The 23,522-nt window shown below is 41.3% G+C and overlaps 1 protein-coding gene across 6 annotated transcripts in view; it reads right to left on the bottom strand.

Annotated features, from left to right (window-relative positions):
* Nucleotides 1–23,522, bottom strand: part of AGFG1 (ArfGAP with FG repeats 1) — a gene marked incomplete in the record, with an annotated part of 358,154 nt that overhangs the window by 77,954 nt on the left and 256,678 nt on the right. For 4 of the 6 annotated variants that reach the window (XM_053709849.1, XM_053709844.1, XM_053709847.1 and 1 more), the window contains 2 exon segments: nt 1,056–1,139; nt 2,241–2,359. In XM_053709849.1, the coding sequence (XP_053565824.1) occupies nt 1,056–1,139; nt 2,241–2,359 (203 nt within the window). 6 annotated transcript variants of the gene reach the window in all.

Below are 23,522 nucleotides of genomic sequence, written 5' to 3'. Positions count from 1 at the left end.
TCCGCGCCAAAAAATTCGCGCCAAGAATGACGCAATAAAGTTTAGCATTAGACGCACCCGCGGGCCTAATACCCGCAATAGCAAGAAAGTAGTCAATTGAAAAAAGTCTAAACCCCAGGTAAGAAATACATTTCTTAAAATGTTTAAATTCCCCAAATATGAAACTGACAGTCTGCTGAAGGAAATACATGAACCTGACTCATGGCAAATATAAGTACAATACATATATTTAGAACTTTATATAAATGCATAAAGTGCCAAACCATAGCTGAGGTATCTTAAGAAATAAAAAACATACTTACCAAAAGACACTCATCCACATATAGCAGATAGCCAAACCAGTACTAAAACAGTTATTAGTAGAGGTAATGGTAGATTGAGAGTATATTGTCGATCTGAAAAGGGAGATAGGAGATGAATCTCTATGACCGATAACAGAGAACCCATGAAATAGACCCCCGTTAGAGAAATCATTGTATTCAATAGATGATACTCCCTTCACGTCCCTCTGACATTCGCTGTACTCTGAGAGGAATCGGGCTTCAACAATGCTGAGAAGCGCATAGCAACGTAGAAATCTTAGCACAAACTTACTTTCACCACCTCCATAGGAGGCAAAGTTTGTAAAACTGAATTGTGGGTGTGGTGAGGGGTGTATTTGTAGGCATTTTGAGGTTTGGGAAACTTTGCCCCTCCTGGTAGGATTGTATATCCCCCATATGTCACTAGCTCATGGACTCTTGCCAATTACATGAAAGAAAAGCAGGTTTCATAACCAAGGACTATAAGAAGGATATGTTTTCTTACACTGATCTTCAATTTTTTCAACCACCAATTTCAACATTTATCTATTTTGATAGTTAAGTTTTACGGATTAATGTTTTACTGTTAATAAATGTTAGTTATTAGAACTAAACACAGATTTTATTCAAATCAATTAATTTACTCACAACTAATATGTAAATAGCCATTAATAAATTTAAAGATGCTAAGGTACCAAAGAAGTCAAACTATAATATAAAGGAAAAAGCATATGCAACATATCCATTTCTCACCTGGAGGTATTCGGCCATTGGTCTGGAATGGGTTTACTGCCGTGGCAACAGAGGGTGAGACAAATGGGTTTGTTGAGGCAGGAGCTAAAACAGTGCAAATAAATTATTATTATAGAGAGGATATATACAGTAGTGCAAACTTAAAGTTTACAATATAAAATATTTTTATATCTCTGAAAACCTGCTCTCCAGATAATACTCTGTTTTAGATAGTAGCAATTTTTACAACACAGATTTATTTTATTATTAAGCTAAAAGATTGATTGAAGTCAACTCATGGAGAAGAAAAAAACTGAAAAATCAATTTCAAGTTTGGGGTGACAACACATGAAGTAGAATTTTGGACATATTTATGTTATTACTTGGGAATACCACTTGGAGAAATTTAGTTGACTTATTCCTTAGCTGCCAAAAAGTAAAAGTTATCTATATTCTATGAGCTTTTGGCTGCAATGGCGTAAATGTCTGTACAAATGTGAAAACTTATATGCCAATCTAGAAAAAAAAAAATATGAAGGAGAATTCTTTAGTTTGTACTCACATTAGAGGAGATGGAGCATGTTTTAATGGTAGAGTTTATATGTAGTGTGAATCCACTATTTAATCGTTATCCCAAAGGCCGATAATGCATAATAAAGTGGATGTAGGAGAACTCAATACACAGAGCTGGAGCGAGATACATACTGTAGGAAAGGTTAAAGCCGAATCGAAAATTTAAGGGAGGGGTACTTGGGCAGCACTGTACTAGAAAAGCTTTGCAGAAGGGGGCATTGTAGCACCAATGCAGTTCACATGAATGAAGCAGAAAAAGTGCAAAGCTACACTGAGAGAATAATTTCAGTAGTAGAAGGAAAATGAGACTTCCCCAAGCATAAATGTTAAAAAAAAAAAAAAAAAAAAAAAAAGCAGGAGGGTTTTCCTCATCTAAAAGCACATGAACCTTCTGCCTTTCTTGAAGTGGGTTAGATCTCCTGCTTTGTGTGCTGTCACAAGAAAATGCAACAGAAACATCTTGATAAGCAAAAAACTCCTAACTTTGGTACAACTTCCATAAACTGTTTAAGTGCTTAACAGTGCCCTGCCTTTTGAAAAACTCCCTTAGTTAACAAACTTTACATATCATAAAAATACATATATGCATACATGCATTCTAGCTAAGTACTAATTGTGAAAGTATGTCCTCACCTCCAAAGGGTCCCGCTGTGGATGCAGATGGATGGGTGTGTGAGTGTGTATGAGCTGTTGGAACTGTTGACCCCAATCCAAATACATTTCTGGAAGAAAGATTCCGATTTTGTAGTTTACTAAAAATTGATGATAAAAAAGATCAACGATTAAAAAACAAAAATGTCACACGAACCTACAAAAAATGTCCCACTGTTATTGAGGCCTCTTTCCAATCTAAAGCCAGAGGAGTAGCCATATTTTTCAGTGTCAATGTCAAATATGTACCCATTTATACGGAATGTGACCCTCAGGCCCGTTTTATTATTTTGATCTGCAACCTAAACGACACTCTAGTAACCCTAGTAAATGCATATGCCCCCAATTCTAAACAGGTCCGGTTCCTCAGGAAATTGCTGAGGTCGGTATCGGCTGTGAAGCAGAGGGAATTAATCTTGGGGGTGATTTCAACTTAATATGAGACCCTGCCCGTGATAGATTAGGACCAAAAGTCTGCTCATTGGACAGATCCACCCATTCCCTATCAGATACTTTCCAGAAACGTATTCGCAAGTGTGATTTTTACGATGTTTGGAGATCACTTCACCCCAATGATAAGGAGTTCACCTTCTTCTCCTCCCCTCATAAATCCCATACCCGTATTGACTATTTTTTTACAAGTTCTCGAGCTTTTGATCATATAACACTAAAATCTCTCCGATCACATGGTCAGACCATGATTCTCTGACATTATCACTTGGTCCTCACCTCACTAACTTTACCCCCCCCCCGGCCTCTTAATGACTTTAATGACTGGTTGATCACGAACCCCATTGGAAAGCTTGAACTTCAGGAGACCATCTCAGAGTTCCTGAATTTTAATGACAATACGCAAACCTTGGTGGAGATCCTTTGGGCATCAATGAAAGCCTACCTAAGGGGACACTTAATTAAGAAGCGATTAATCGCAAAAAACAGGGCGCTCCTCTATCCGTACTCACTACCCAATTGAGATTGTTACTTAACCAACTACATACATCCTATTCAAACACACTGAATGACAAAATTGAAGCCCTTACAAAACAAATTAAAGACCTAGAATTTCAGAGAGTTCAGTCCACCCTGGAGAGATTTAAACAGATCTTCTATTGTAAAGCTAATAAAGCTTCCTCCCTATTAGCTGTCAAGCTAAGACATCGCACAGCCCAATCAAAAATATCTTCCATTAAAACATCTAAACATACTCAAGTATCCTCTCCAAAAGATATTTAAGATTTAAATCATACTACCATACTCTGTACTATATAGAAGCTAACTCTAATAACACTCCCCTTGTGACAAAAGAAGTTCGTACATTTTTAAATACCCTCCACCTACCCCAACTACCTTTAGATGACCACTCTGCTCTTAGCGCCCCAATTTCCCTAGAAGAAGTATAGAAGAGCATTAAGACCTTGAAACTCTGTAAATCACCAGGCCCGGATGGCTTTACTAGTCGTTTCTATAAAACTGTCCAAACTTTGATTGCTACTGTACTATGCAGGATGTTCAATGAAGTGATGCTCAAGGGCTCTTTCCGAACAGAATTTTTGGAGGCCACAATAGTTAAAATTTTAAAATCAGGGAAAAACCCAGAAGACTGTGGAAGCTATCGCCCCATCTCCCTTATTAATTTGGATTCCAAAACCCAAAGCCCTCCATATTAACATCCCCCCTAAAGAGCTAACCCCCTACAACACCTATATAAATTCATCTGGAACTCCCAATCTTTAAAAATACTCTGTACAGTGCAGACCCTTTTTCTCACTATCTCTAAAAACTTCACAGACAGATTACCTGAATTTAGAAAACTATTGCACTCCTAGGAGTTCAAAGAGATATCTTGGACTGGATGAATTGCCGCTATCAAAATGTCCTTTTTACCCAAATTAGTTTACCTTTTTAGAAGTATCCCCCTTAATATCTCTAGGCCAACACTTAATAAATTTCAGAGTATCATTACTGACTATATATGGGGAGGTAAACGACCCAGAACATCTAGACAGACCCTACAAAGACTGATACGAAAGGGAGGTTTAGCTTTCCCCAGTATTATCCTTTACTATAACGCTGCCCGGCTCTCCCACCAATTCAGTTGGAATACACAGCAACAAATGCCATGCTGGCATGGAATGAAGAACTCTCTTCTCCCCCAGGTCTGCATCTCTCAGATCTCCCCTGGATAGCCGCACATCATAGGAAAAGTTTAGCAATTACCCATCCTATTATACAGAATACTCTTCGATTTTGGGACCAAGTCAGACACCATCCTTATATTGCTCCACCCATCCCTCCCCTGCTCTCACCTTAGCCAGTGCCCTCCTATGTCTACCGGACTCTCACATAGAAGCTTGGCAGCATCACCTGTATTACTGAGTTTTACGAGCATGCTATATGGATCACATCCTCCACTATGTCAAAAGTTTCAGATACCTCCTAGAACTCAATTTGAAGCCTATCACCTCAGCTCCCTCCTAAGATCCTGGGGTTACCCCAAACACAATCTTAGAGATCTCACGCAATGGGAACAAAAGTGGCTTCAAGCCCCCATAGTCAAAAGAACCCCGACATATAATTAAAGCCTTCTTCTAGAACCTCACTGTGACAATAAAATAGCCCAATTTCTCTCTTGGGAACGGGACTTGAACTTCACAGCCGATGCCGACGCTTGGTACAGAGAGATAGTAGTTACCAAAAGACTTCTACATTGCGCCACCCTTTGGGAACTTAACTATAAAATCCTAGTCAGATGGCATCTAATCCCCAGTACCTTGCATAAGATTCACGGTACCCATTCCCCCTTGTGTTGGAGAGATTGTGGATACGTAGGCACCACTTCTCATATATGGTGGTTTTGCCCCAAAATACAACCATTATGGTCAGAACTCTCCTCAATCTTCAATCAGATACAAATTAAGATACCCACACCCCGGATGTTTGTCTCCTCCAAATGAACATGCCTAAATTAACCCCACCCCAAAAGGCTCTTACAATCTATCTACTCATGGCCACTAAGTTGGCAATAGCTAGGGTGTGGAAAAGTAGAAACCCCCCAGCTTTCTCTAATATTATCTCCATTGTACAGTACATTAGACAAATGGAGTTGTTCCCACACAAGGTCTTTGATAGAGTGCACTTCTACTTTGAAACTTGGACACCTTGAAATGAAGTATACCCAGAATGATAGGCCCAGGTATCACTCATGTCATCTTATAACAAACTCCCCCCCCCCCTTTTTTCCCCTCTCTTTTCCCTTTCTCCTTCCTTTCCTCAGCTTTTTTTAAACCTTTTACCTTGTCCCAACGCTGAGTCTCTCAGCCGTATACGCCTACACCTCTATATTTCCCCGTCAACTAAATGCTTCATTGTGTGCACAGAAAATGAGGCCTAACAGGTCACATACAGACTTAGGACATTACACTTTTATTTCTCTCATCCAATTGAAGTTACTTATGTTATTTGCATTGATTGTTTTTTTCCTTTATTTATGGCTTTATATATGATGGCATGTGTATCGTCCCTTGGACTTTGTTATATAGAGTCTGTGACTGTGCATTCTGTAACCATGCTTTTACTCGATTGCCTCAATAAAAAAACTCTATTTAAAAAAAAAACTCAGTCAAAAAAAAAAGTAAAAAAACTCCTGACTCAGAGATCACTCCCTTGGGTGAAGAGACTGGCGAGTGATACTGGTCTGGAATTGGGGGGGGGAACCTTTATGTTCACTTGGAGGCTGGGGTAGATTTTTGGAAAGTTTTGGGGTAATCTGAACTCTAAGCAGAGGAAGAAGCTATTTGATTCTTAGATTGCTAAAATTAATTAAAATCCTGAACCCTGCATTTAGAAACCATATCAGCAAACAAAGATTTGAGACATAAAGCTCCTCTGGCTAAAATAGTATTATTTAGATTAAAGGGATGTTAAACAATCTGTTTCTTTATTGTAATAAAAAAAGCATTAGGTTATACTTAACATAAATCATTGCAATATGTATTCCTCATCATTTTAAAATGATTTCACTTTTGATTTCTTAATTTTTAACTTCATTTGTGCAGGTCCCATTACTTCCTGTCACAGCCCAACAGGGAATTTATAACTTGTCTTAAAATTCCTAGACTAACATGAGTTGGTTTACTATTCCAATATTGCTAGAGATACCGTGATCATGCTCAGAAGTGGCAAAAATGTCTGCTCCCTTATCTCTCTGTGGCCAGGGGCTATGATGAGAAATTCTAAGTGTTCATTTTGCAAGAAAACAAATAAGTTGTTTGCTGTCTTTTACATGATGTTTCTTTTTATGTTTACTTTGATTTAATATATTTGCTTTTACTATAGGTGCACTGTTTAACATCCCTTTAATACAAACCACTTCCACAGCTGCATCACAAATAAACCAGTTTGTAATTCACAGGACATTTAAGCGATCCTGGATCTCATCAAGAGCGGTTTCCCTAGATATTCATTCTAAAAGGTTGTTACTCCAAAGTGCAATAAAAGCAGCTACACAGGCGACACTGACAGCAGGCCTAATTATAAAGCCTGCAAGCTGAAAAGACCTTCTATGAAAGCCTTCAAGCTTTTTATCTATGGGATCCTTAAAAAAAAAAAGTACTATCTTCTAAAGGAATGGTAGAATACCTGTAGAAAGAATCATGATTGTAGAAAATCTTCAGACACCAAAACTTCACCTCCTCCTTGCACCGAAGGCAAAGAGAATGACTGGGGATTGTTTGGAAGGGAAGTGATACTTAACAGCTTTGCTGTGGTGATCTTTGCCTACTCCTGCTGGCTAGGAGTGATATTCCCAACAGTAATTGATGATCCTGTGGACTCACCATATCTTAGGAAAGAAAACATAAATTATGCTTACCTAAAAAACACAGGCGGGGAGCTGTGGACTCTTTCCATCTGAAGAAAAATGATCAGGTAAGCATAATTTATGTTTTTCTTCATAAATGGAAAGAGTCCACAGCTGCATTCATTACTTATGGGAAAACAATACCCAAGCTACAGAGGACACTGAATGCAAAAATAGGAGGATACAAAAGGCAGCCCATTCTGAAGGCACCAAGCATGAAAAAACATAACCCAACCACACCCCGCTTCATCCGAAGCCGGAAATAAAAATAGAAAGGCCCAAAGGACACTGACCCACAGATAGTCCAAAGGCCTAACTAGAGACAGCAAAATCAGACTCACTGAGCCAATACTCCTCTAGGAGAGACCGTCGCCCAGCAGTCGGTCCCCACACAACCCTTACTAGCACCAGTAGTAACAGCCAAATTCCCCAAAAGGGAGAGGACAAGGAGGAACCACAGGAATACCCAAAGTGTACAGCAAGATCCCATAAAGGAAAAACAGAATTTATGTTTACCTGATAAATTACTTTCTCCAACGGTGTGTCCGGTCCACGGCGTCATCCTTACTTGTGGGATATTCTCTTCCCCAACAGGAAATGGCAAAGAGCCCAGCAAAGCTGGTCACATGATCCCTCCTAGGCTCCGCCTACCCCAGTCATTCGACCGACGTTAAGGAGGAATATTTGCATAGGAGAAACCATATGGTACCGTGGTGACTGTAGTTAAAGAAAATAAATTATCAGACCTGATTAAAAAACCAGGGCGGGCCGTGGACCGGACACACCGTTGGAGAAAGTAATTTATCAGGTAAACATAAATTCTGTTTTCTCCAACATAGGTGTGTCCGGTCCACGGCGTCATCCTTACTTGTGGGAACCAATACCAAAGCTTTAGGACACGGATGAAGGGAGGGAGCAAATCAGGTCACCTAAATGGAAGGCACCACGGCTTGCAAAACCTTTCTCCCAAAAATAGCCTCAGAAGAAGCAAAAGTATCAAACTTGTAAAATTTGGTAAAAGTGTGCAGTTAAACACTAAAAAACTCTAAGCCATCTCCGTGGAGATGTTGCCTGTACAACGGCAAAGAGAATGACTGGGGTAGGCGGAGCCTAGGAGGGATCATGTGACCAGCTTTGCTGGGCTCTTTGCCATTTCCTGTTGGGGAAGAGAATATCCCACAAGTAAGGATGACGCCGTGGACCGGACACACCTATGTTGGAGAAATCCCCTTTAAAAGTAAGCCAAGCCCACAGAGACCCAAATGGGTCCTGAGAACAAGGTGAGACGATACCCAGACTAAACAGAACCACAAGGTGCAAAATCAGGCATCAGCAAGGAGAAGAAAACATCTCCCAAACATCGTGCAACAGCACCGAAAAAGATAGCTGAAGACGAAGTCCTCAAACCGTCAGAACTCAAAAACTAATAACAGAAACAATATGTGTAGCAAACCCAGAAAGGTAAATATCTGAGTACAGCGACACTCTGCCATCCGTAGGAAGACAAAGACGAATATACTATCCGTAAGGAAAGAATGGCCGAACAAAATATCAGATTGCCAAACCTCCAAGACAGAGGGGCACACTTCAGGGCAATCCAAGCCGCCCAACCTACTCACAGATCCCAAAAATGGGAGAAGCAGAGAACTTCAAAAAAAGGTCAACTGGCATCCCCAAGACCTGAGGATGAGCAACAGATCTTAGATCCTACACCTAGCCGGACAAGCCCAAGCAACGGCAGATCTGAAAGCAGGGGGAACAAAAGAGACCCCAAGACCAGCCCCCAAGAGAGCGGAAGAATGGACACAGCCACTCCAACAGAGCTCCAGTGCCAACCCAAATACTCCTCCTTAGAAACAGTCGAACAGGTTTTAGACCCAATGAGATCTAGCAAAACCACCCAACTAAAGTCTCAACGTAGAGCCAGCAGCTCCCCAGATGGAAAGGAACAACTCAAAGACCAGGCCATTCCACGAACCAGATAAAACATCGGTTCCAACCTCCCGTACACAGGAGAGGCCACTAAAATAGGAACCATACCTTTTAAAGGAGGGCAACTAACCCCCTGAAAAGAGAGCATCAATAAGCACCTGCCCATAAGACATGAAGCCGGAGGCTGAACCGAGAAAACTCAAGGCCACGCCACTGACGAACACGGAAAGAACCCCTTAAAAAAAACAACTTGCAAACATACATGCAAGGTGCAATAGCTACAGCTGAGCAACTGCAAACCGTCCTCTTGCTAGGCAGCAAAGCCCACCATCAGGTCACACCAGTTGGCTGTGCCAAGGGAACCGTAGTGTCCAACACAAGACTAGCCCCAAAGAGCTCTGGCTCTCAGGAAATCTGGCCAAGTTGTAAAACATAACAGCCAGATCAAAGGCTAAGCCCAAGTACCCTGGAAACTGGAGTACCCCGAACCAGTCCTAAAATCATAAAGGTCCGGTAACAACCCACAGCGGGATCCACACGAGACAACGCAGAGTGAAACACTCGCGAACCGGCAGAACCAGGCCAGAAGCTTGAGCCCCACAAATGTTTATAATAAACAACATTCCAGGAACTTAAATACCCCATCTGATATAAAAACAGACCCACAGGGGAAAATCCAGAGTATCCCAGATAACAAGAGCAAGAATCCCAAGCAAGTCCCGACCCAAAAGGGAAGAGACCACCCCTTGCAGGAGCCCACTCCAAAGAGCTAAAGCCTCACAAGGCCTTATAAAGACTCTAGAGTCTAACAGGCGTCCAAACAACACCACAAACTCCAAGAACAAGGGGAACAGTGAGGACAAGTCACCCGAACAGAGTACAGCAAGTCTCTACATCACCTCAGATATGAAATCAGAGGACAGAAAAACATGGGTAGGGATGCCACAACAGATGGCACGAACCATATGAGTGGAAAAGCCACTAGGACCTCTTCTACCCAAAAAGGAGATGCAGAGCATTCCCGACTCCGGGAAGGGACCCCTAAACAAGTCCAGAGACACCACACTGTCTAATGTCCCTAAAAGGGAACAACCAACTCCCGAAGGGAAATCCAGGTCCCCAGAAGGTGACCCGATCCACAAGGAGAAACGGACATAGTCCAAAAAGGTCTCAATAACAATTCCTGGAGCCGGAGGCAAAACCATCCAGACCGGCAGAAAAAAGGAGCTAAACCCTCCACCTTCCAAACAAGTGGGAAGGAATACTCTAGGTCCCGAGGACATTGGACGCAACAGAGAGTGACGCAGCGAAATTCACTGACCCAGTCACCAGATGGACGGCTATGAAGGACTGAAACAATCCTGTGAGCCGCACAGACCCGCAAGTCCACTCAAGAAAGCATAACGGAAACTTGTAACATAAAATAACAGGGATCACAAATAATATTGTGAGCACTCGGTGCCTAAACCTGACCAGCCAGGTAGAACAGGCGCCACGTGTCTGAATATGACTTGAGACAGAAGATCTGAACCCAAGCAGGACCAGCCTGTAGCCAGGGTCATAACTGTCGAGCTGCCTAAATCCAACCTATGAGAGGGAGGAAGAAAAAACTGACAAACATGTCCCAAACAAACTTCAGCAGAAGTAAACAGCGAGTATCGATCCCAGAGTAAGTTCCCGAAGGAAACCTAAAAGTAAAAAATAAAATTCATCCTAACCGGATAAAATTAAATGAGAGGCAACCCGAAGGTTAACGCCTAAGAAGAACAGAAATACCTGCATGTGATGGATAGTAGCATCGCCTCTGCCATGGACTTGAGAGAAGAAAGCAAGCAGCGAAGTGAAGTTCTTCAACGCCGATTGCTTGTGGAGTTGTAAATATGAGTCGGGATTGTTTTGCAGAAAGACTCTCCCTGCATCTCCGGACTCTAACTTTCATCCAAGCCCTCACTGAGAGACTGACAGGATTACTTAAAACTCCCGTCCCATAAAAAACTTCTGACACTTCTCTGCCAACCTCCTGGGACGAAAGGCAAAGAATGACTGGGGAATGAGGGGAGTGGGAGGAGTATTTAATCCTTTGGCTGGGGTGTCTTTGCCTCCTCCTGGTGGCCAGGTTCTTATTTCCCAAAAGTAATGAATGCAGCTGTGGACTCTTTCCATTTATGAAGAAAATAGCTACATTCACCTTAGGAATAGATACCCACATTGTTGTATTAGCAGAAGGGAGAGGGAACATAGTTTTTAACTTATCAGATGATACAACAGGAATACCTGGCTTCTGCCATTCCATAGCAATGAGTTAAGAAACTGAATCAGACACTGGAAAAGAGAAGAAGGTTGCTTGAGGGTTGCCTTAAAATTTGTGGCTTAACTGTAGCAGGAATATCCTGTACTTCAAAACCAAATAAAACTTCCCCTAATAAAGTATGAATATGCTCAAGCCTGAAATTAAAGTATACATCCTCTACCACAATGACAGGTTCCTAAGACTTAAAAAACAAACAAAAAAAAAACAACATCCTCAGAAGAAGAATTCTCAGCTTTATAGGCACCCCTATTATTCATGGGGAATTTAGAAGGGGCCGCTCCTAAGAGAACATCCTGATAAGCTAAAGGCCAAAGTAGAATCAACTTCCAATCCTTGCATGCATGTGGGCTTAATAACTGGAGGCATAACAACTAACAATTCATTAATAGTAGAATTAATATATTCTTTTAAGGGACAGTCTACTCCAAAAATAGAAAGATAGATAGATAACGCCTTTACTACCCATTCCCAAGCTTTGAACAACGTTATATTAATATACTTTATAACCTTTAAACCTATAAATTTCTGCCTGTTGCTAAGACCCATGTAGGCTGCCATTATCTCAGTGCATTTTTATAGCTTTTCACAGAAAGATACTGCTAATTCATGAGTGCCATATAGATAACATTATGCTCACTCCCGTGGAGTTCTTCACAAGTCAGCACTAATTAGCTAAAATGCAACCCCTCTCAACGACAAGTAAACCAGCACTTCAGGATTCACATCACTTCATCAAATAGAAAAAGAATGACTGAGGATTCAGGGGAAATGGGAGGGGTTTTAATATCTGGTATGTAGGTGTGTCTTTTGCATCCTTTCAATTTGTCATGACTCGTGGACTATCCCCACCTGATGAAAGAAATATTTCTAGGGGAGCACAGTTTTAAATTCCATAAAGTAAAAGCTTAAAACCCATTATATGTCTCAGTGTGAGAATTATGAAAATGACAAAGCTTTTTGTCAATTTCTTTAATTTTTTTTATTTAAAAGACATGTTTAATATTGGCGTGTTTCATATTAAACTACCAATTTAAAAAAATACAAGCTGATTTCAATTCAAACCCACAGCATGGTCTGGTAGGCAATATAGTACATTTAAAAATAACTTTATAGTAAGCATATGTAGAAGTAAATAATTTTTTAGAGATACAAAACAGTGTTTAGCACATCAATTGTAAATTGAGACATTAACACATTGTAGTGTTATTCTATGGGTGGAAGAGTGCACCTGTGTCTCAGGATCAAGGTCAAGTCAACAAACAATATTACAGGTGCAGGAGCATGCTATTGTTTGAAAATAAACATTTAAAAACACTGGAATGTTGAGACTAGGTAAATAATATATACTGAACAAAACTTTAAGAAAAAAAGAAATAAAACAACACACACTTCATTAGTCAAAGACTGTATTGAATGACAGATACAAGCTTGTACCTGAGTAGCTTACAGGGCAGTTTGGTTAACAGGAAGTAACTTTAAAGTTTGCCAAGAAAGGGACAGCAGTGTTTTAAGTTAAAGGTCACCTTTTAAAATGGATAAAAGGTTCAAAACTTTGTTTAGTACTTCTTTGACCTCTATGTGACAAAGGCTCAAGTCTTTATCTCTAAGGAGATGTGCCGAGCCTTGGTCTTCACTAGCAATGAGTATGTCTATCTATCTATCTATCTATCTATATATATATATATATATATATATATATATATATATATATATATATATATACACACATAACATAATTTATGTAAGACCTTACCTGATAAATTCATTTCTTTCATATTAGCAAGAGTCCATGAGCTAGTGACGTATGGGGTATACATTCCTACCAGGAGGGGCAAAGTTTCCCAAACCTCAAAATGCCTATAAATACACCCCTCACCACACCCACAAATCAGTTTAACGAACAGCCAAGAAGTGGGGTGATAAAAAAAGTGCGAAAGCATATAAAATAAGGAATTGGAATTGTGGTGCTTTATACAAAAAAATCATAACCACCACAAAAAGGGTGGGCCTCATGGACTTTTGCTAATATGAAAGAAATGAATTTATCAGGTAAGTTCTTACATAAATTATGTTTTCTTTCATGTAATTAGCAAGAGTCCATGAGCTAGTGACGTATGGGATAATGATTACCCAAGATGTGGATCTTTCCACGCAAGAGTCACTAGAGAGGGAGGGATAAAATAAAGACAGCCAATTCCTGCTGAAAATAATCCACACCCAAAATAAAGTTTAATGAAAACATAAGCAGAAGATTCAAACTGAAACCGCTGCCTGAAGTACTTTTCTACCAAAAACTGCTTCAGAAGAAGAAAACACATCAAAATGGTAGAATTTAGTAAAAGTATGCAAAGAGGACCAAGTTGCTGCTTTGCAAATCTGATCAACCGAAGCCTCATTCCTAAACGCCCAGGAAGTAGAAACTGACCTAGTAGAATGAGCTGTAATCCTTTGAGGTGGAGTTTTACCCGAATTGACATAAGCATGGTGAATTAAGGATTTCAACCAAGATGCCAAAGAAATGGCAGAAGCTTTCTGACCTTTCCTAGAACCGGAAAAGATGACAAATAGACTAGAAGTCTTACGGAAAGACTTAGTAGCCTCAACATAATATTTCAAAGCTCTAACAACATCCAAAGAATGCAACGATTTCTCCTTAGAATTCTTAGGATTAGGACATAATGAAGGAACCACAATCTCTCTACTAATGTTGTTGGAATTCACAACCATAGGTAAAAATTCAAAAGAAGTTCGCAACACCGCCTTATCCTGATGAAAAATCAAAAAAGGAGACTCACAAGAAAGAGCAGATAATTCAGAGACTCTTCTGGCAGAAGAGATGGCCAAAAGGAACAAATCTTTCCAAGAAAGTAATTTAATGTCCAATGAATGCATGGGTTCAAAAGGAGGAGCTTGAAGAGCCCTCAGAACCAAATTCAAACTCCAAGGAGGAGAAATTGACTTAATGACAGGTTTTATACGAACCAAAGCTTGTACAAAACAATGAATATCAGGAAGATTAGCAATCTTTCTGTGAAAAAGAACAGAAAGAGCAGAGATTTGTCCTTTCAAGGAACTTGCGGACAAACCTTTATCTAAACCATCCTGAAGAAACTGTAAAATTCTCGGAATTCTAAAAGAATGCCAGGAAAAATGATGAGAAAGACACCAAGAAATATAAGTCTTCCAGACTCTATAATATATCTCTCTAGATACAGATTTACGAGCCTGTAACATAGTATTAATCACAGAGTCAGAGAAACCTCTTTGACCAAGAATCAAGCGTTCAATCTCCATACCTTTAAATTTAAGGATTTGAGATCCTGATGGAAGAAAGGACCTTGTGACAGAAGGTCTGGTCTTAACGGAAGAGTCCACGGCTGGCAAGAGGCCATGCGGACAAGATCCGCATACCAAAACCTGTGAGGCCATGCTGGAGCTACCAGCAGAACAAACGAGCATTCCTTCAGAATCTTGGAGATTACTCTTGGAAGAAGAACTAGAGGCGGAAAGATATAGGCAGGATGATACTTCCAAGGAAGTGATAAAGCATCCACTGCCTCCGCCTGAGGATCCCGGGATCTGGACAGATACCTGGGAAGTTTCTTGTTTAGATGAGAGGCCATCAGATCTATTTCTGGGAGTTCCCACATTTGAACAATCTGAAGAAATACCTCTGGGTGAAGAGACCATTCGCCCGGATGCAACGTTTGGCGACTGAGATAATCCGCTTCCCAATTGTCTATACCTGGGATATGAACCGCAGAGATTAGACAGGAGCTGGATTCCGCCCAAACCAGAATTCGAGATACTTCTTTCATAGCCAGAGGACTGTGAGTCCCTCCTTGATGATTGATGTATGCCACAGTTGTGACATTGTCTGTCTGAAAACAAATGAACGACTCTCTCTTCAGAAGAGGCCAAGACTGAAGAGCTCTGAAAATTGCACGGAGTTCCAAAATATTGATCGGTAATCTCACCTCCTGAGATTCCCAAACCCCTTGTGCCGTCAGAGACCCCCACCTGTAAGACTTGCATCTGTTGAGATTATAGTCCAGGTCGGAAGAACAAAAGAAGCCCCCTGAATTAAACGATGGTGATCTGTCCACCACGTCAGAGAATGTCGGACAATCGGTTTTAAAGATATTAATTGAGATATCTTTGTGTAATCCCTGCACCATTGATTCAGCATACAGAGCTGAAGAGGTCGCATGTGAAAACGAGCAAAGGGGATCGCGTCCGATGCAAAAGTCATAAGACCTAGAATTTCCATGCATAAGGCTACCGAAGGGAATGATTGTGACTGAAAGTTTCGACAAGCTGAAATCAATTTTAGACGTCTCTTGTCTGTCAAAGACAGAGTCATGGACACTGAATCTATCTGGAAACCCAAAAAGGTTACCCGTGACTGAGGAATCAATGAACTTTTTAGTGAATTGATCCTCCAACCATGATCTTGAAGAAACAACACAAGTCGATTCGTATGAGATTCTGCTAAATGTGAAGACTGAGCAAGTACCAAGATATCGTCCAAATAAGGAAATACCACAATACCCTGTTCTCTGATTACAGACAGAAGGGCACCGAGAACCTTTGTAAAAATTCTTGGAGCTGTAGCTAGGCCAAACGGCAGAGCCACAAACTGGTAATGCTTGTCCAGGAAAGAGAATCTCAGGAACTGATTGTGAGCTGGATGAATCGGAATATGCAGATATGCATCCTGTAAATCTATTGTAGACATATAATGCCCTTGCTGAACAAAAGGCAATATAGTCCTTACAGTTACCATTTTGAATGTTGGTATCCTTACATAACGATTCAATATTTTTAGATCCAGAACTGGTCTGAAGGAATTCTCCTTCTTGGGTACAATGAAGAGATTCGAATAAAACCCCAGCCCCTGTTCCAGAACTGGAACTGGCATAATTACTCCAGCCAACTCTAGATCTGAAACACATTTCAGAAATGCTTGAGCTTTCACTGAGTTTACTGGGACACGGGAAAGAAAAAATCTCTTTGCAGGAGGTCTTATCTTGAAACCAATTCTGTACCCTTCTGAAACAATGTTCTGAATCCAAAGATTGTGAACAGAATTGATCCAAATTTCTTTGAAAAAACGTAATCTGCCCCCTACCAGCTGAGCTGGAATGAGGGCCGCACCTTCATGTGGACTTAGAAGCTGGCTTTGCTTTTCTAGAAGGCTTGGATTTATTCCAGACTGGAGATGGTTTCCAAACTGAAACTGCTCCTGAGGATGAAGGATCAGGCTTTTGTTCTTTGCTGAAACGAAAGGAACGAAAACGATTATTAGCCCTGTTTTTACCTTTAGATTTTTTTATCCTGTGGTAAAAAAGTTCCTTTCCCACCAGTAACAGTTGAGATAATAGACTCCAACTGAGAACCAAATAATTTATTACCCTGGAAAGAAAGGGAAAGTAGAGTTGATTTAGAAGACATATCAGCATTCCAAGTTTTAAGCCATAAAATTCTTCTAGCTAAAATAGCTATAGACATAAACCTGACATCAACTCTGATAATATCAAAAATGGCATCACAGATAAAATTATTAGCATGTTGAAGAAGAATAATAATATTATGAGAATCATGATCTGTTACTTGTTGCGCTAAAGTTTCCAACCAAAAAGTTGAAGCTGCAGCAACATCAGCCAATGATATAGCAGGTCTAAGAAGATTACCTGAACACAGATAAGCTTTTCTTAGAAAGGATTCAATTTTCCTATCTAAAGGATCCTTAAAGGAAGTACCATCTGCCGTAGGAATAGTAGTACGTTTAGCAAGGGTAGAAATAGCCCCATCAACTTTAGGGATTTTGTCCCAAAACTCTAATCTGTCGGACGGTACAGGATATAATTGCTTAAAACGTTTAGAAGGAGTAAATGAATTACCCAAATTTTTCCATTCTCCGGAAATTACTTCAGAAATAGCACCAGGAACAGGAAAAACTTCTGGAATAACCACAGGAGATCTAAAGACCTTGTCTAAACGTTTAGATTTAGTATCAAGAGGACCAGAATCCTCAATTTCTAATGCAATTAGGACTTCTTTAAGTAAAGAACGGATAAATTCCATTTTAAATAAATATGACGATTTATCAGCATCAACCTCTGAGACAGAATCCTCTGTATCAGAAGAATAATTAGAATCAGAATGATGATGTTCATTTAAAAATTCATCTGTATAAAGAGAAGTTTTAAAAGACTTTTTATGTTTACCAGAAGGAGGAATAACAGACATAGCCTTCTTAATGGATTCAGAAACAAAATCTCTTATGTTATCAGGAACACTCTGAACATTAGATGTTGATGGAACTGCAACAGGTAATGGTACTTTACTAAAGGAAATATTTTCTGCATTAACAAGTTTGTCATGACATTTAATACAAACAACAGCTGGAGGAACAACTACCAAAAGTTTACAGCAGATACACTTAGCTTTGGTAGTTCCAGCACCAGGCAGCGATTTTCCAGTAGTATCTTCTCACTCAGTTGCAACGTGGGACATCTTGCAATATGTAATAGAAAAAACAACATATAAAGCAAAATTGATCAAATTCCTTAAATGACAGTTTCAGGAATGGGAAAAAATGCCAGTGAACAAGCTTCTAGCAACCAGAAGCAACAAATAATGAGACTTAAATAAAGTGGAGACAAATTTGACGCCCACAATATTTGGCGCCTAAATGCTATTAGCGCCAAAAATGACGCCACATCCGGAACGCCAACATTTTTGGCGCGAAAAACGTCAAAAATGACGCAACTTCCGGCAACACGTATGACGCCGGAAATAGAAAAAAAATTTCGCGCCAAGAATGACGCAATAAAATGAAGCATTTTCAGCCCCCGCGAGCCTAACAGCCCACAGGGAAAAAGTCAAATTTTAAGGTAAGATAAAAATGATATATTCAAATGCATTATCCCAAATATGAAACTGACTGCCTGAAAACAGAATTTATGTTTACCTGATAAATTACTTTCTCCAACGGTGTGTCCGGTCCACGGCGTCATCCTTACTTGTGGGATATTCTCTTCCCCAACAGGAAATGGCAAAGAGCCCAGCAAAGCTGGTCACATGATCCCTCCTAGGCTCCGCCTACCCCAGTCATTCGACCGACGTTAAGGAGGAATATTTGCATAGGAGAAACCATATGGTACCGTGGTGACTGTAGTTAAAGAAAATAAATTATCAGACCTGATTAAAAAAACCAGGGCGGGCCGTGGACCGGACACACCGTTGGAGAAAGTAATTTATCAGGTAAACATAAATTCTGTTTTCTCCAACATAGGTGTGTCCGGTCCACGGCGTCATCCTTACTTGTGGGAACCAATACCAAAGCTTTAGGACACGGATGAAGGGAGGGAGCAAATCAGGTCACCTAAATGGAAGGCACCACGGCTTGCAAAACCTTTCTCCCAAAAATAGCCTCAGAAGAAGCAAAAGTATCAAACTTGTAAAATTTGGTAAAAGTGTGCAGTGAAGACCAAGTCGCTGCCCTACATATCTGATCAACAGAAGCCTCGTTCTTGAAGGCCCATGTGGAAGCCACAGCCCTAGTGGAATGAGCCGTGATTCTTTCGGGAGGCTGCCGTCCGGCAGTCTCGTAAGCCAATCTGATGATGCTTTTAATCCAAAAAGAGAGAGAGGTAGAAGTTGCTTTTTGACCTCTCCTTTTACCGGAATAAACAACAAACAAGGAAGATGTTTGTCTAAAATCCTTTGTAGCATCTAAATAGAATTTTAGAGCGCGAACAACATCCAAATTGTGCAACAAACGTTCCTTCTTTGAAACTGGTTTCGGACACAGAGAAGGTACGATAATCTCCTGGTTAATGTTTTTGTTAGAAACAACTTTTGGAAGAAAACCAGGTTTAGTACGTAAAACCACCTTATCTGCATGGAACACCAGATAAGGAGGAGAACACTGCAGAGCAGATAATTCTGAAACTCTTCTAGCAGAAGAAATTGCAACTAAAAACAAAACTTTCCAAGATAATAACTTAATATCAACGGAATGTAAGGGTTCAAACGGAACCCCCTGAAGAACTGAAAGAACTAAGTTGAGACTCCAAGGAGGAGTCAAAGGTTTGTAAACAGGCTTAATTCTAACCAGAGCCTGAACAAAGGCTTGAACATCTGGCACAGCTGCCAGCTTTTTGTGAAGTAACACAGACAAGGCAGAAATCTGTCCCTTCAGGGAACTAGCAGATAATCCTTTTTCCAATCCTTCTTGAAGGAAGGATAGAATCTTAGGAATCTTAACCTTGTCCCAAGGGAATCCTTTAGATTCACACCAACAGATATATTTTTTCCAAATTTTGTGGTAAATCTTTCTAGTTACAGGCTTTCTGGCCTGAACAAGAGTATCGATAACAGAATCTGAGAACCCTCGCTTCGATAAGATCAAGCGTTCAATCTCCAAGCAGTCAGCTGGAGTGAAACCAGATTCGGATGTTCGAACGGACCCTGAACAAGAAGGTCTCGTCTCAAAGGTAGCTTCCAAGGTGGAGCCGATGACATAGTCACCAGATCTGCATACCAAGTCCTGCGTGGCCACGCAGGAGCTATCAAGATCACCGACGCCCTCTCCTGATTGATCCTGGCTACCAGCCTGGGGATGAGAGGAAACGGCGGGAACACATAAGCTAGTTTGAAGGTCCAAGGTGCTACTAGTGCATCCACTAGAGCCGCCTTGGGATCCCTGGATCTGGACCCGTAGCAAGGAACTTTGAAGTTCTGACGAGAGGCCATCAGATCCATGTCTGGAATGCCCCACAGCTGAGTGACTTGGGCAAAGATTTCCGGATGGAGTTCCCACTCCCCCGGATGCAATGTCTGACGACTCAGAAAATCCGCTTCCCAATTTTCCACTCCTGGGATGTGGATAGCAGACAGGTGGCAGGAGTGAGACTCCGCCCATAGAATGATTTTGGTCACTTCTTCCATCGCTAGGGAACTCCTTGTTCCCCCCTGATGGTTGATGTACGCAACAGTTGTCATGTTGTCTGATTGAAACCGTATGAACTTGGCCCTCGCTAGCTGAGGCCAAGCCTTGAGAGCATTGAATATCGCTCTCAGTTCCAGAATATTTATCGGTAGAAGAGATTCTTCCCGAGACCAAAGACCCTGAGCTTTCAGGGATCCCCAGACCGCGCCCCAGCCCATCAGACTGGCGTCGGTCGTGACGATGACCCACTCCGGTCTGCGGAATGTCATCCCTTGTGACAGGTTGTCCAGGGACAGCCACCAACGGAGTGATTCTCTGGTCCTCTGATTTACTTGTATCTTCGGAGACAAGTCTGTAGAGTCCCCATTCCACTGACTGAGCATGCACAGTTGTAATGGTCTTAGATGAATGCGCGCAAAAGGAACTATGTCCATTGCCGCTACCATCAAACCGATCACTTCCATGCACTGCGCTATGGAAGGAAGAGGAACGGAATGAAGTATCCGACAAGAGTCTAGAAGTCTTGTTTTTCTGGCCTCTGTCAGAAAAATCCTCATTTCTAAGGAGTCTATTATTGTTCCCAAGAAGGGAACCCTTGTTGACGGAGATAGAGAACTCTTTTCCACGTTCACTTTCCATCCGTGAGATCTGAGAAAGGCCAGGACAATGTCCGTGTGAGCCTTTGCTTGAGGAAGGGACGACGCTTGAATCAGAATGTCGTCCAAGTAAGGTACTACAGCAATGCCCCTTGGTCTTAGCACAGCTAGAAGGGACCCTAGTACCTTTGTGAAAATCCTTGGAGCAGTGGCTAATCCGAAAGGAAGCGCCACGAACTGGTAATGCTTGTCCAGGAATGCGAACCTTAGGAACCGATGATGTTCCTTGTGGATAGGAATATGTAGATACGCATCCTTTAAATCCACTGTGGTCATGAATTGACCTTCCTGGATGGAAGGAAGAATAGTTCGAATGGTTTCCATCTTGAACGATGGAACCTTGAGAAACTTGTTTAAGATCTTGAGATCTAAGATTGGTCTGAACGTTCCCTCTTTTTTGGGAACTATGAACAGATTGGAGTAGAACCCCATCCCTTGTTCTCTTAATGGAACAGGATGAATCACTCCCATTTTTAACAGGTCTTCTACACAATGTAAGAATGCCTGTCTTTTTATGTGGTCTGAAGACAACAGAGACCTGTGGAACCTCCCCCTTGGGGGAAGCCCCTTGAATTCCAGAAGATAACCTTGGGAGACTATTTCTAGCGCCCAAGGATCCAGAACATCTCTTGCCCAAGCCTGAGCGAAGAGAGAGAGTCTGCCCCCCACCAGATCCGGTCCCGGATCGGGGGCCAACATTTCATGCTGTCTTGGTAGCAGTGGCAGGTTTCTTGGCCTGCTTTCCCTTGTTCCAGCCTTGCATTGGTCTCCAAGCTGGCTTGGCTTGAGAAGTATTACCCTCTTGCTTAGAGGACATAGCACTTTGGGCTGGTCCATTTCTACGAAAGGGACGAAAATTAGGTTTATTTTTTGCCTTGAAAGGCCGATCCTGAGGAAGGGCGTGGCCCTTACCCCCAGTGATATCAGAGATAATCTCTTTCAAGTCAGGGCCAAACAGCGTTTTCCCCTTGAAAGGAATGTTAAGTAGCTTGTTCTTGGAAGACGCATCAGCTGACCAAGATTTCAACCAAAGCGCTCTGCGCGCCACAATAGCAAACCCAGAATTCTTAGCCGCTAACCTAGCCAATTGCAAAGTGGCGTCTAGGGTGAAAGAATTAGCCAATTTGAGAGCATTGATTCTGTCCATAATCTCCTCATAAGGAGGAGAATCACTATCGACCGCCTTTATCAGCTCATTGAACCAGAAACATGCGGCTGTAGCTACAGGGACAATGCATGAAATTGGTTGTAGAAGGTAACCCTGCTGAACAAACATCTTTTTAAGTAAACCTTCTAATTTTTTATCCATAGGATCTTTGAAAGCACAACTATCCTCTATGGGTATAGTGGTGCGTTTGTTTAAAGTGGAAACCGCTCCCTCGACCTTGGGGACTGTCTGCCATAAGTCCTTTCTGGGGTCGACCATAGGAAACAATTTTTTAAATATGGGGGGAGGGACGAAAGGAATACCGGGCCTTTCCCATTCTTTATTAACAATGTCCGCCACCCGCTTGGGTATAGGAAAAGCTTCTGGGAGCCCCGGGACCTCTAGGAACTTGTCCATTTTACATAGTTTCTCTGGGATGACCAACTTGTCACAATCATCCAGAGTGGATAATACCTCCTTAAGCAGAATGCGGAGATGTTCCAACTTAAATTTAAACGTAATCACATCAGGTTCAGCTTGTTGAGAAATGTTCCCTGAATCAGTAATTTCTCCCTCAGACAAAACCTCCCTGGCCCCATCAGACTGGGTTAGGGGCCCTTCAGAACCATTATTATCAGCGTCGTCATGCTCTTCAGTATCTAAAACAGAGCAGTCGCGCTTACGCTGATAAGTGTTCATTTTGGCTAAAATGTTTTTGACAGAATTATCCATTACAGCCGTTAATTGTTGCATAGTAAGGAGTATTGGCGCGCTAGATGTACTAGGGGCCTCCTGAGTGGGCAAGACTCGTGTAGACGAAGGAGGGAATGATGCAGTACCATGCTTACTCCCCTCACTTGAGGAATCATCTTGGGCATCATTGTCATTGTCACATAAATCACATTTATTTAAATGAATAGGAATTCTGGCTTCCCCACATTCAGAACACAGTCTATCTGGTAGTTCAGACATGTTAAACAGGCATAAACTTGATAACAAAGTACAAAAAACGTTTTAAAATAAAACCGTTACTGTCACTTTAAATTTTAAACTGAACACACTTTATTACTGCAATTGCGAAAAAACATGAAGGAATTGTTCAAAATTCACCAAAATTTTCACCACAGTGTCTTAAAGCCTTAAAAGTATTGCACACCAAATTTGGAAGCTTTAACCCTTAAAATAACGGAACCGGAGCCGTTTTTAACTTTAACCCCTTTACAGTCCCTGGTATCTGCTTTGCTGAGACCCAACCAAGCCCAAAGGGGAATACGATACCAAATGACGCCTTCAGAAAGTCTTTTCTAAGTATCAGAGCTCCTCTCACATGCGACTGCATGTCATGCCTCTCAAAAACAAGTGCGCAACACCGGCGCGAAAATGAGGCTCTGCCTATGATTT

Source organism: Bombina bombina, chromosome 4 (genome assembly GCF_027579735.1).
Source record: "Bombina bombina isolate aBomBom1 chromosome 4, aBomBom1.pri, whole genome shotgun sequence".
In the NCBI taxonomy this organism is placed as follows: domain Eukaryota; kingdom Metazoa; phylum Chordata; class Amphibia; order Anura; family Bombinatoridae; genus Bombina; species Bombina bombina.
The sequence above is the reverse complement of the archived record's forward strand: the minus strand, read 5'-3'. Positions and strand labels throughout refer to the sequence as shown.